Source organism: Rattus norvegicus, chromosome 4 (genome assembly GCF_021556685.1).
Source record: "Rattus norvegicus strain SHRSP/BbbUtx chromosome 4, alternate assembly SHRSP_T2T, whole genome shotgun sequence".
NCBI lineage: Eukaryota > Metazoa > Chordata > Mammalia > Rodentia > Muridae > Rattus > Rattus norvegicus.
Genome location: NC_141537.1, coordinates 110,537,693 through 110,550,392, shown reverse-complemented (window position 1 = coordinate 110,550,392; position 12,700 = coordinate 110,537,693). Strand labels below are relative to the sequence as shown.

The 12,700-nt window shown below is 39.3% G+C and overlaps 1 protein-coding gene across 6 annotated transcripts in view; it reads left to right on the top strand.

Moving 5' to 3' along the window:
• The window catches only part of Ctnna2 (catenin alpha 2), a 1,149,154-nt gene that overhangs the window by 1,076,079 nt on the left and 60,375 nt on the right, over positions 1-12,700 (top strand). For all 6 annotated transcript variants that reach the window (XM_087656637.1, XM_087656638.1, XM_087656636.1 and 3 more), the window contains one exon: positions 10,317-10,430. In XM_087656637.1, coding sequence (XP_087512763.1) covers positions 10,317-10,430 — 114 coding nt within the window. The remainder of the gene's footprint in view (positions 1-10,316; positions 10,431-12,700) is intronic.

Genomic DNA, 12,700 nt, shown 5'->3' with positions numbered 1-12,700 from the left:
GGTGAGAATACAGTATACAAAGTAAGAGTCTCAGTACTCAGTGGAAAGATCACTTAGGATGCTCTCACAGCAACCCCTTGGTCAATTAGTCCCAACTTGGGAGAGTTTTTGTTGTTGATTTGTTGGTGTTTGGTTGATATTGGTTTTAGATTTCTAATTTTAGTTATTTTTATTTTTTGTTCATAATCCACTTTAGTGTTATACATTGCTTTTGGGAAGTTATTTCTTGTAACTCACACAAATTAGCCAGTCAACTTGAACATTCCATCTATTCTTTCAATGGAACTCTCACATGCATGTGAAACTCTTTTTAAAAAGTGCTCCTTAATATATTTTTCTTATATGTACAAGTAAAACAATTCTAAACCCATTCACATCCCATTTTGTTTCAGTAGCTATGCATTTGGCTTCTTTACTAGTGCTAAGAATCAGAGCTCTGCAACTGTTATGTGGTATGTCTTTAATGTTCCTTTCAGACATAGAAAATAGATTGGGGATGATCAAAAGTATTTTATAAAAAAGACATATGTTCACAGCCCAATAGAAAGATTGTGGTAGATCCAGGACACTGAGATGTGACACTCAGTGCCCATGGTGATATTCTGATTCTACTGAAAAGACTTCCTTCAAAATAACAAGTTGTGTAATTGAAGTTTGAGTTTCAAGTCTCTAGTTTCCACTCAGTGGAACACACATGCTCTTAAAACTTCATCTAATAATATACAACTTATTCCTTTGGGACCACTTCTAAATCATCTATAGCTTACCATGTATTCTTTAGTTTGTGGAGGTCATTGCCCAACAGAAAAAAAAGTCAGAAGCCTGTGCACTCACAGAACTATTTATAGATTCAACCTGTATGGTTTTGGTCTTGTTCAAGAGACACAAAAATATTTCACGTTTATCCATTTGCCTGTGATATTTGTGATCGTGAAGATAGTGGGTTCCTCAATTTCTTTCTACCAATTGCTAATGGGGATACTTAAGATATTTTGTTTGAAGGTTACCCTAGTTTCATTTATGTGGCTATGATAAAATATTCAACAAGAGATGAGTCATGATTAAATGGCTCACAATTCCATGTTATAGTCCATTAATGAAGGGAAGTCAAGGCAGAAACTTAAGCAGCTAGTTATGTCTGAAATCATTAATAAAAAGAAATAAGTGCAAGTTAGCTTACTTGCTTGCTCTGTGGTGGCTTTCTCTTGTCTTACAATGTTCAGGACTTTCTACTTACTGAATAGTGCTACCTAAAATGGGATGACTCTTCACATATCAATTAAAAAAAGACAATATCGAACTTAATCTGGATTATTTCATTTCTCATTAAGAATCTCTTCCTGGTGAGCGCAAAGTCTCTGACATACTTCATACATCCATAAAATAGTAGTTGAGTGTATTTCATTATGTTATACAAATTAAATTCAGCAGTTGACTGGTCGCCCCACAGTGTGGGGTAAATGACGATAGATAGCTGCTATTATTGTTATTATTGCTATTAGGTGTTATGTTTTATTAAGCATACTGATTATCATTATCATTTATGTATTTGTTCATTTTTTTATATTTTGCAAAGCAATTTCATATACATCTGTGTTTAGGAGTTCTACAAGGCAAGAACGAAAAATGGCAATTATAGCATTCATTTTATGACCAAGGAGATATCAAAGCAACAAAATGGAATCATTTTCCAAAGACTTATAGCTAGCGAGTGGAATACAAAATCAGAACCCCTGGGCCTACATCAAGATATTTTATTTTAGTGTGTGTGTGTGTGTGTGTGTGTGTGTTTGTGGGTGTGTGTGCGCGCGCGTGTACGCGTGTGCCTGTGTGTGTGTGTGTGTGTGTGTGTGTGTAGGCATGTTTATGGGTACACATGCCTATTGTCCACAGTTCAATCTCAGCTGTCTGCCTTTATTGCTTTTTACTTTATTTATTTATTTTTAGACAAAGTCTTTCATTGAACCCAAAGCTTGCAATTTTGGCTAGACTGGCTCACTTGCCATGCATAGGAATCCTCCTACCTCCACCTCCCAGGTCTTTGGGTTGCAGATTTATTATATAACTAAACCCAGGTTTTAACAAGTAGCATTTTATTTAATTTTTTGAAAACTTATAAAGAGCTATTGATCAGATGTACTACTCCAATTCCTACCCTCTAGGTTCTTTCAAACGTATCTCCCTCCAAACTTTATGCCATCTATCATCATCATCATCATCATCAATTATAATTTCTGATTATGATTAGAGCTGATTATCTACATGTGGGTCTATCTGTTGGGGCGTGGGCTACCTATTATTTGTGACATTCCCAAAGAAAAATGAGTGGTTGTCCTTCCCTTAGCTGCTATCAACTGCCAGTACCTCCTGCACTATCGGTATGCCTTGGAAGCTCCTCTTCCTTAAATGCCTGATTTTCTGTAGATCTTGTATAGGCAGCTACAGTAGCTGTGAGTTCCTGTGGGCAACAGTAATGTCTTTCCACAGCACTTTCCCCCATCCTCCAGTTCCTCCATCCTTCTCATCCACTCTTCTTCAAAGTTCCCTAAGGCATTGGAGGGGAAAGGTTGGTATAGATGTCTCACCCGAAGCTTAGCACTCAGATTCATATATTCTCAGGAGTTTGACTAGTTGTCTCTGGATCACCCCCATTCACTGCAAAAGTAACCTCCATTTGAGGTTGAGAGCAGCACAAGTCTATGAATATGAGCATAAATACTGAAAAAAAAAACTGCTTGAGGACTTAACCTTTTAATGAAACAACAGTAGGTTCTAATTAGGGTCTCTAATATCCCACAGTCATGGTCTTTGGGCCACATTTTCAGTACTAAGTATGAATTCCCTTATGTGAAGTGAGCCTCAGAGGTCATGGATATGAGGATGCCACCATTCCAAACTCACTCTTGCTTGATTAGCAAACATTTTTGCCAATCCAGCGTTCTCCTTAGTCCTTCCAATTATTGCTTTAACCTCTCTCTCTCTCTCTGCCTCTCTCTCTCTCTCTCTCTCCCCCCTTTTCCCTCCCTCCCTGCCTTCCCCCTTCCCACCCCTCTTATTTTTGTTCCCACTTTCCATAAATCTCAATGTCACTGGCCTTCTTTGCCAGGTGAGACTTGCCATTCATTCACCAGCTGTATAAATGCCCAGATCTCTGCAGGATTTGGACACAGTCCTTCAGGCCCTGGTGTCTGTGGCATCATTCTACTGAGAGAGGTTCCATTTTTTTTCTCACCACTTTAAGAAGTAGTGATGAACATCCTTTTAATCTTGTCATCTTGTCTGTCCTCAGAACTTTCCAACTTTCTTACTTCTGGAATGTACTATGAAATGATCACATAAAATTGCCTCTGTCCACAGTACACATACAGCCAGTTATTTAAACTGGGTTCTGCCTTTCTCACCCAAACTCCCATTCTAATCAAGAGAATGCTGAGAAACTCCGTCCCACTCTTTTAACATTGCTGAGAAATGAAACAGCATCCATAGCTAACTCAGTGAATGCTAATGAGGTTGATGTACCAGAGAGAAGGAAGCCAAGGTTTTCTTCTCTCAAACACAGAAAACCAGTAGATGTAATGCAATAATGGCAAGATTAATCCTTTTTATGCATTCCTGACCAACCTCACAGCTACATCATTAACTTCACCTGGTAAATAAGACTAGGGATGCCAAGGAAATCAGCACACAAAAAATGGGGAGATGGGCAACAAGGTCATCAATCTTGCTACACTGTATCTCTATTGAAAGTCAGACTCCTAGCAATTTCTATTGAAGGACAGAGGAGTTCCTGCTATAAACCAAGAGATAGTTTGCAGAAGACAGATGAGCAGAGTCCTCCCACCAATACCCTCTCATCAACCACATCGCCTTCTGAAGGGATCATACAGTTTGCAGTATATGATAGTCTTGAGTGCATGTTTCAGACTGCCTACTTAGAAAGCTTCCAAAAAAATTTAGTACTTCTCATTCTTCAGTCTCCTATCTGCAAAATGGTTTAAAAAGAAAAACAAAAATCAACCACTATCCACCCAAAAGAGTCTGTGGCATGGGCACTGGAAAAAAATTTCCTGAACAAAACACCAATGGCTTATGCTCTAAGATCAAGAATGGACAATGGGATCTCATAAAACTGCAAAGCTTCTGTAAGGCAAAGGACACTGTGGTTAGGACAAAACAGCAACCAACAGATTGGGAAAAGATCTTTACCAATCCTACAACAGATAGAGGCCTTATATCCAAAATATACAGAGAACTCAAGAAGTTAGACCGCAGGGAGACAAATAACCCTATTAAAAAGTGGGGTTCAGAGCTGAACAAAGAATTCACAGCTGAGGAATGCCGAATGGCTGAGAAACACCTAAAGAAATGTTCAACATCTTTAGTCATAAGGGAAATGCAAATCAAAACAACCCTGAGATTTCACCTCACACCAGTGCGATTGGCTAAGATCAAAAACTCAGGTGACAGCAGATGCTGGCGAGGATGGGGAGAAAGAGGAACACTCCTCCATTGTTGGTGGGATTGCAGACTGGTAAAACCATTCTGGAAATCAGTCTGGAGGTTCCTCAGAAAATCGGACATTGAATTGCCTGAGGATCCAGCTATGCCTCTCTTGGGCATATACCCAAAAGATGCCCCAACATATAAAAAAGACACGTGCTCCACTATGTTCATCACAGCCTTATTTATAATAGCCAGAAGCTGGAAAGAACCCAGATGCCCTTCAACAGAGGAATGGATACAGAAAATGTGGTACATCTACACAATGGAATATTACTCAGCTATCAAAAACAATGATTTATGAAATTCGTAGGCAAATGGTTGGAACTGGAAAATATCATCCTGAGTGAGATAACCCAATCACAGAAAAACACACATGGCATGCACTCATTGATAAGTGGCTATTAGCCTAAATGCTTGAATTACCCTAGATGCCTAGAACAAATGAAACTCAAGACGGATGATCAAAATGTGAATGCTTCACTCCTTCTCTAAAAGGGGAACAAGAATACCCTTGGCAGGGAATAGAGAGGCAAAGATTAAAACAGACACAGAAGGAACACCCATTCAGAGCCTGCCCCACATGTGGCCCATACATATACAGCCATCCAATTAGACAAGATGGATGAAGCAAAGAAGTGCAGGCCGACAGGAGCCGGATGTAGATCGCTCCTGAGAGACACAGCCAGAATACAGCAAATACAGAGGCGAATGCCAGCAGCAAACCACTGAACTGAGAATAGGACCCCCGTTGAAATCAGAGAAAGAACTGGAAGAGCTTGAAGGGGCTCGAGACCCCATATGTACAACAATGTCAAGCAACCAGAGCTTCCAGGGACTAAGCCAGTCCCTAAAGACTATACATGGACTGACCCTGGACTCTGACCTCATAGGTAGCAATGAATATCCTAGTAAGAGCACCAGTGGAAGGGGAAGCCCTGGGTCCTGCTAAGACTGAACCCCCAGTGGACGTGATTGTTGGGGGGAGGGCGGCAATGAGGGGAGGATGGGGAGAGAAACACCCATAAAGAAGGGGAGTGGGAGGGATTAGGGGGATGTTTGCCCGGAAACCGGGAAAGGGAATAACACTCGAAATGTAAATTAAGAAACACTCAAGTTAATAATAATAAAAAAAACTGCAAAAAAAAAAACTGCAAAAAAAAAGAGTGTGTGGAAACTTTTTTGAGTTTGTGTGGCACTCAGAGAAACTATATGGTTAACTCTTGATATATGTTATTGACCTATAAGAAAGGGAAGGGTTTTTATTGACCGGCTTATAGATTTATTATCATTTATCTCCAACACAGACTTTAATGATTTACAATGATCTACCTCTATTCCTTTTCTGCCATTTATTATTCAGGGTTTTACCCAATTTATAATGTGAACAAAAAAAGAGCCGAAACCAAAGATGTTTGTGGTTAGTGGGTCAAACGAACGTCATTATTTAGATCCAAATTTTGGTTCTGTTACTAAATTAGACATTGAATGTGTCACTGAATGTACTTCTATTTTATTTTCCTTAGTTATAGATAAAGAATAATTGCCCCCTTACTATGTGTAATCTGAATCAACACTGTGAAAGAATTATTTAGTCGTCAATGTTGTACCATAATTGATAGCTTTCATATTAAAAATTATTGTTGTTAAATTAATTATTGTTAAAACTGGGTTTAGTTGGAGGTTAGTGGGGTCCCATGTCTGCTCTGCCATAAGGCTCAGGTAGCTTGGGGAGTCAGAACGCGGGAAGATGACCACGCTTACCCCAGGCTGCTTCGGGTTCTCAGGCTCTTGGGTATCCAGGAGCCACTGGAATGCCTCAGAAGAGCTGAGAATCCATCTATCCTGGGGCTGAGAGGTAAAAGGCAAAGCTCTGGCTGGCCCCTCGGGGAAGAATCCTTGTCTTGACTGCCATAGGCTGGAGCTTGGTGGCTGCAACTGCCAGGAGTGTAGGGAAACTTTCTTCCAGAGATTATACTGCAGCTCTGTAGGCAAAGGCCTTCTCTGTGGCTCCCTACTGCAGATCCAGATGAAAAGAGACAGTCTGTGGTTTTAAGGCATTCATTGTCATGGCGGAAAGTGGATGAGTAAAACTGTACCCCACTTCTCAGGGTGAGTCTGAGATTACATACCTTTTTCAGGGAGAACTGCTATACTGAGAATAGGACCCCCTTTGAAGGAATCAGAGAAAGAACTGGAAGAGCTTGAAGGGGCTCGAGACCCCATATGTACAACAATGCCAAGCAACCAGAGCTTCCAGGGACTAAGCCACTACCTAAATACTATACATGGACTGACCCTGGACTCTGACCTCATAGGTAGCAATGCATATTCTAGTAAGAGCACCAGTGGACGGGGAAGAAAAGGTTATTGGCTCAACCTCCAGGCCTTTAGGTACCTCATTATAATGGAGATCTGTCTTGAGCCTGTGGTCACATCCTGTCCTCTACCTGTCGGTGGGCTGATGGCCACAAATCTGTGGAGGACTGTGGTATAGTGATTGGCCTGGTGTCCTAGGAGTCAGGCGAAACACCTACTATCTCTCAGGGTCACCAGGTCTCAAGCCTCCTCGATCAAGAACCAGGGTGCTTTTCACTGTCTCACATTTAGTGGCACATATGTTTTTCCTTTTTTTAAAAAATTTATTTAATATTTAATAATAATTCTTTGGTTTCCGGGCAAACATCCCCCTCCCCCCTCCCCTTTCTTATCGGTGTTCCCCTCCCCACCCTCCCCCCATTGCCGCCCTCCCCCCAACAGTCTAGTTCAATGGGGGTTCAGGCTTAACAGAACCCAGGGCTTCCCCTTCCACTGGTGATCTTACTAGGATATTTATTGCTACCTATGAGGCCAGAGTCCAGGGTCAGTCCATGTATAGTCTTTAGGGACTGGCTTAGTCCCTGGAAGCTCTGGTTGCTTGACATTGTTGTACCTATGGGGTCTAGAGCCCCTTCAAGCTCTTCCAGTTCTTTCTCTGATTCCTTCAACGGGGGTCCTATTCTCGGTTCAGTGGTTTGCTGCTGGCATTCGCCTCTGTATTTGCTGTATTCTGGCTGTGTCTCTCAGGAGCGATCTACATCCGGCTCCTGTCGGTCTGCACTTCTTTGCTTCATCCATCTTGTCTAATTGGGTGGCTGTATATGTATGGGCTACATGTGGGGCAGGCTCTGAATGGGTGTTCCTTCAGTCTCTGTTTTAATCTTTGCCTCTCTATTCCCTGCCAAGGGTATTCTTGTTCCCCTTTTAGAGAAGGAGTGAAGCATTCACATTTTGATCATCCGTCTTGAGTTTCATTTGTTCTAGGCATCTAGGGTAATTCAAGCATTTGGGCTAATAGCCACTTATCAGTGAGTGCATACCATGTATGTCTTTCTGTAATTGGGTTAGCTCACTCAGGATGATATTTTTCAGTTCCAACCATTTGCCTACGAATTTTATAAAGCCGTTGTTTTTGATAGCTGGGTAATATTCCATTGTGTAGATATACCACATTTTCTGTATCCATTCCTCTGTTGAAGGGCATCTGGGTTCTTTCCAGCTTCTGGCTATTATAAATAAGGCTGTGATGAACATAGTGGAGCACGTGTCTTTTTTATATGTTGGGGCATCTTTTGGGTATATGCCCAAGAGAGGTATAGCTGGATCCTCAGGCAGTTCAATGTCCGATTTTCTGAGGAACCTCCAGACTGATTTCCAGAATGGTTTTACCAGTCTGCAATCCCACCAACAATGCAGGAGTGTTCCTCTTTCTCCACATCCTCGCCAGCATCTGCTGTCACCTGAGTTTTTGATCTTAGCCAATCTCACTGGTGTGAGGTGAAATCTCAGGGTTGTTTTGATTTGCATTTCCCTTATGACTAAAGATGTTGAACATTTCTTTAGGTGTTTCTCAGCCATTCGGCATTCCTCAGCTGTGAATTCTTTGTTTAGCTCTGAACCCCATTTTTTAATAGGGTTATTTGTCTCCCTTCGGTCTAACTTCTTGAGTTCTTTGTATATTTTGGATATAAGGCCTCTATCTGTTGTAGGATTGGTAAAGATCTTTTCCCAATCTGTTGGTTGACGATTTGTCCTAACCACAGTGTCCTTTGCCTTACAGAAGCTTTGCAGTTTTATGAGATCCCATTTGTCGATTCTTGATCTTAGAGCATAAGCCATTGGTGTTTTGTTCAGGAAATTTTTTCCAGTGCCCATGTGTTCCAGATGCTTCCCTAGTTTTTCTTCTATTAGTTTGAGTGTATCAGGTTTGATGTGGAGGTCCTTGATCCACTTGGACTTAAGCTTTGTACAGGGTGATAAGCATGGATCAATCTGCATTCTTCTACATGTTGACCTCCAGTTGAACCAGCACCATTTGCTGAAAATGCTATCTTTTTTCCATTGGATGGTTTTGGCTCCTTTGTCAAAAATCAAGTGCCCATAGGTGTGTGGGTTCATTTCTGGGTCTTCAATTCTGTTCCATTGGTCTATCTGTCTGTCTCTGTACCAATACCATGCAGTTTTTATCACTATTGCTCTGTAATACTGCTTGAGTTCAGGGATAGTTATTCCCCCTGAAGTCCTTTTATTGTTGAGGATAGTTTTAGCTATCCTGGGTTTTTTGTTATTCCAGATGAATTTGCAAATTGTTCTGTCTAACTCTTTGAAGAATTGGATTGGTATTTTGATGGGGATTGCATTGAATCTGTAGATCGCTTTTGGTAAAATGGCCATTTTTACTATATTAATCCTGCCAATCCATGAGCATGGGAGATCTTTCCATCTTCTGAGGTCTTCTTCAATTTCTCTCTTCAGTGTCTTGAAGTTCTTATTGTACAGATCTTTTACTTGCTTGGTTAAAGTCACACCAAGGTACTTTATATTATTTGGGTCTATTATGAAGGGTGTCGTTTCCCTAATTTCTTTCTCGGCTTGTTTCTCTTTTGTGTAGAGGAAGGCTACTCATTTATTTGAGTTAATTTTAAACCCAGAGTGGCACATATTTTTAATCGTTGCACTTGGAAGGCAAAGGCAGGTCTCCAAGTCCAGCCTGGTTTACATAGTGATTTCTAAGGTAACTAGATCTATATAGTGAGATCTGTAGTAATTCTTTTTATTGTGGAAAAAATTTATATTAAATGTTAAATAATTATCTCAAGTAAATTAATGATAACTAGCTAGATAATTTAGCAAAGCTTAAATAATATTGATTTTCAGTTCACACACACACACATAGACACACACGCATGCACGCATACACGCGCGTGTGCACAATGAAAAATATCACCAATTTATAAGAGGGAAACCAATACTCATAGATGTCATTTGGCATGCTGAGGGCCACACAGTGATATATTCTTAAGAAGAGTTGAATGTTTATGAAATGTAAACTTTTAATATCCCATGCTTTACTGATAAAATCTAGTATTTTATGGGGTCTATTCCCTGGCATAGAGATCACTAATTGCTTATTTAGAAAAGGAAAACTAGAATAGAAAATAATATTAGATACATGCTTTAAATTTTGTTGAACTAATTTCTATCTTAACATAGACATGAATTTTTCCCAAGTATATTCTTGCTTGGATTAGCAGTCATCTCATGTTAAAAGTCAAATTTAACATTTGCTATACTTGTCAGAGGAAATAAATAAAATGTATCTAAAGTAGGTAAATTGAGGCAGTATGAGTCCCATAATTTTGAAAATGATACCGATAAAGGTAGCCATACTACATGTATAATGCTATAAACTCTTTTTTGGAGGGGGTCATTTAGACTTTACAATGAAATGTGTGAGTAAAGGTCAACTAATTTTCTCTTTTTATGTTGTTATTTAGACTCCAGAAGAGCTAGAAGATGATTCTGACTTTGAGCAAGAGGATTATGATGTGCGTAGTCGGACAAGTGTTCAGACCGAGGATGACCAGCTCATTGCTGGGCAGAGTGCACGGGTACGTGGGCATTCACAACTTTGGAAAACTGCCCAGGAAAAAATTCACACAAATGGATGGAGGAAATTTGTGATTTAATGGGTACTGGGAGTTCAGATATCCTTGGCTCAAAGGTCTGGTCTACTGCTTTGGTGACCCGCCTCAGTGCACACTATTCCTGGTAGTAGCAAGCACTACTACTCCCAATTCATTTTAACACTCCCCATTCTCTACCCATTGGACAGAGAAGCTACATCTAAGTATTACATACCCTAATACGTGTAGCAGATTATATTTGGCTTGAGGGTAGACATTTGATAGGCAGAGGTCATCTAATGTATAAGTTTTGCATCTTACCCACCACGATGCTGAGTAAAATTGCCAAGTTCAGATATAGCACAAGAGGTAACAGCAAATAGAGAATTAGAATTCTACATTATTGTTGGCTTGATAATAGATAACTCTATAATCTTGAGTATATTTCACAGTGAATACCGTGTTGACTCAAGTGTATTAGATAGAGAAAAAACTTTGTTTCTCTCTAATGTCTACCTGTTGCCAGAGCCAAATTTTTGCTAAGGGATAGAAAGAAATTATACAAAAAACTCATGAGTTTTAAGTTTAAGGCATGAATCATGGAACAAAATGCAACAGCTCTGTCAAGCAAATGAACACCCACTGACCTGGTTGATTGCACAAGTGATATAAGGAGTATCCCAGGATGAGCCAATAATGTATTTCCTGCAGCATAGTTGTGAACACTTTACAGATCTAGTGGGCAATATGATCCCTTTTTAAAGGTTATTTTCATAGAGTAAATCCATTCAAATTTCAATATAACTGTAAATTTTACATTCTAATTATCTTTTCATTTTTGCTTAAGAAAACACAATAATCATAGACAATTATCAAAATAGGAATGTGGCTAGTGAACATGGAAATGTAAAAGATCCTGAGCCAAAAGACAAATGGAAATTTAAACCACACTAGGATTCTACCTCATGTGAGTCAAAGCTGCTATTAGAAAGAAAATAAATAATAACAAATTCTGGCAAGAATATGGGGGAGAAAGGCATTTACACTGCTTGAGGAATGTAAATCAGTTAGCCACTATGGAAATGACAGAGGGTCTCAGGAACCTAAAATTAGAATCATTATATGATCTACTGTACCAAACCTGAAGATTTTCCTCTAAAGACTCTTAGGTCAGCAGCCACAGAGACACTATTTTTGTTGGATATATTTTATTTAAATTTCAAATGTTATCCCACTTTCATATACATTCTTACTGAGGCACTATGCACAATAGCCACATTACAGAATCAGCCCAAGTGGCTCTCAGCGGATGAATGGATAAAATAAAATGTAAACATGTATGTAATGGGATCTTACTCAACCACAAAGAAGAAAATTAAGTTATTTGTTAGAAAATAAATATAAATGGAGATTATAGTATTAAGGAAAATATGGCAGATACAGAGAGACAAATATTGCATATTTTCCTATTTGGGATATTAGAATTGTTTTTAACAATTCTAAGTCAACAATTTTATATACATAATTCAAAAATTATATATATTATAGGTTGAAAAATAGTTGTTTGAGAAGAATGTAGGTTTTGGATATACCAGGAATCCCATTCTGTCATAGAAATTGTGAAAGAAAAGTAGAAAACAATGAGTTGAAAGTAGAGATGACACAAAGGAAGTATGTTCTTCATAGTGACTTCACCTAAAACTAAGTTTCTCTCAAGTATTTCAGAACTTTACAAATTTGTTCTAAAGTCAAATGACTGAGAATATATAGCTGTAGATTGATAGACACTACAAACGTCAAAATTCGGACACCAGGGCACACCAGTATATGTGTAAACATAATGGTAAATTGGAGTACAATTTTCGTGCTAGAGTTCTGAAGGAATAGACGAGGACCAACAGTTTAAAAGGAGAAAGTAGTGCTGGTCAATGATGAGACTCCGGGCCAATAAACCAAAAGGGCTGAGGGTATTGCTCGCTGGTAAAATGCTGATTAGCACTCACTCAGTGCTAACTGATCAGAGGAACAGAGAGCATAGTGCCTCTGATTTCACACAACTTTGGTTTTGATCTATAAAGTGAATGTTAGTACTACTCTGAGATCTCTGTGTTGCTTGAATTCTGTACCTTTCAAATACATTGCCTTTCAAATGTGAACCATAGACCTTCCTGACAGTATTCTTTTGATGGTTACTTGATCTTTACAGAATAATAGAACAACTCTTGCCTTATAGTAGTAAATGCTCAATAAAGTCT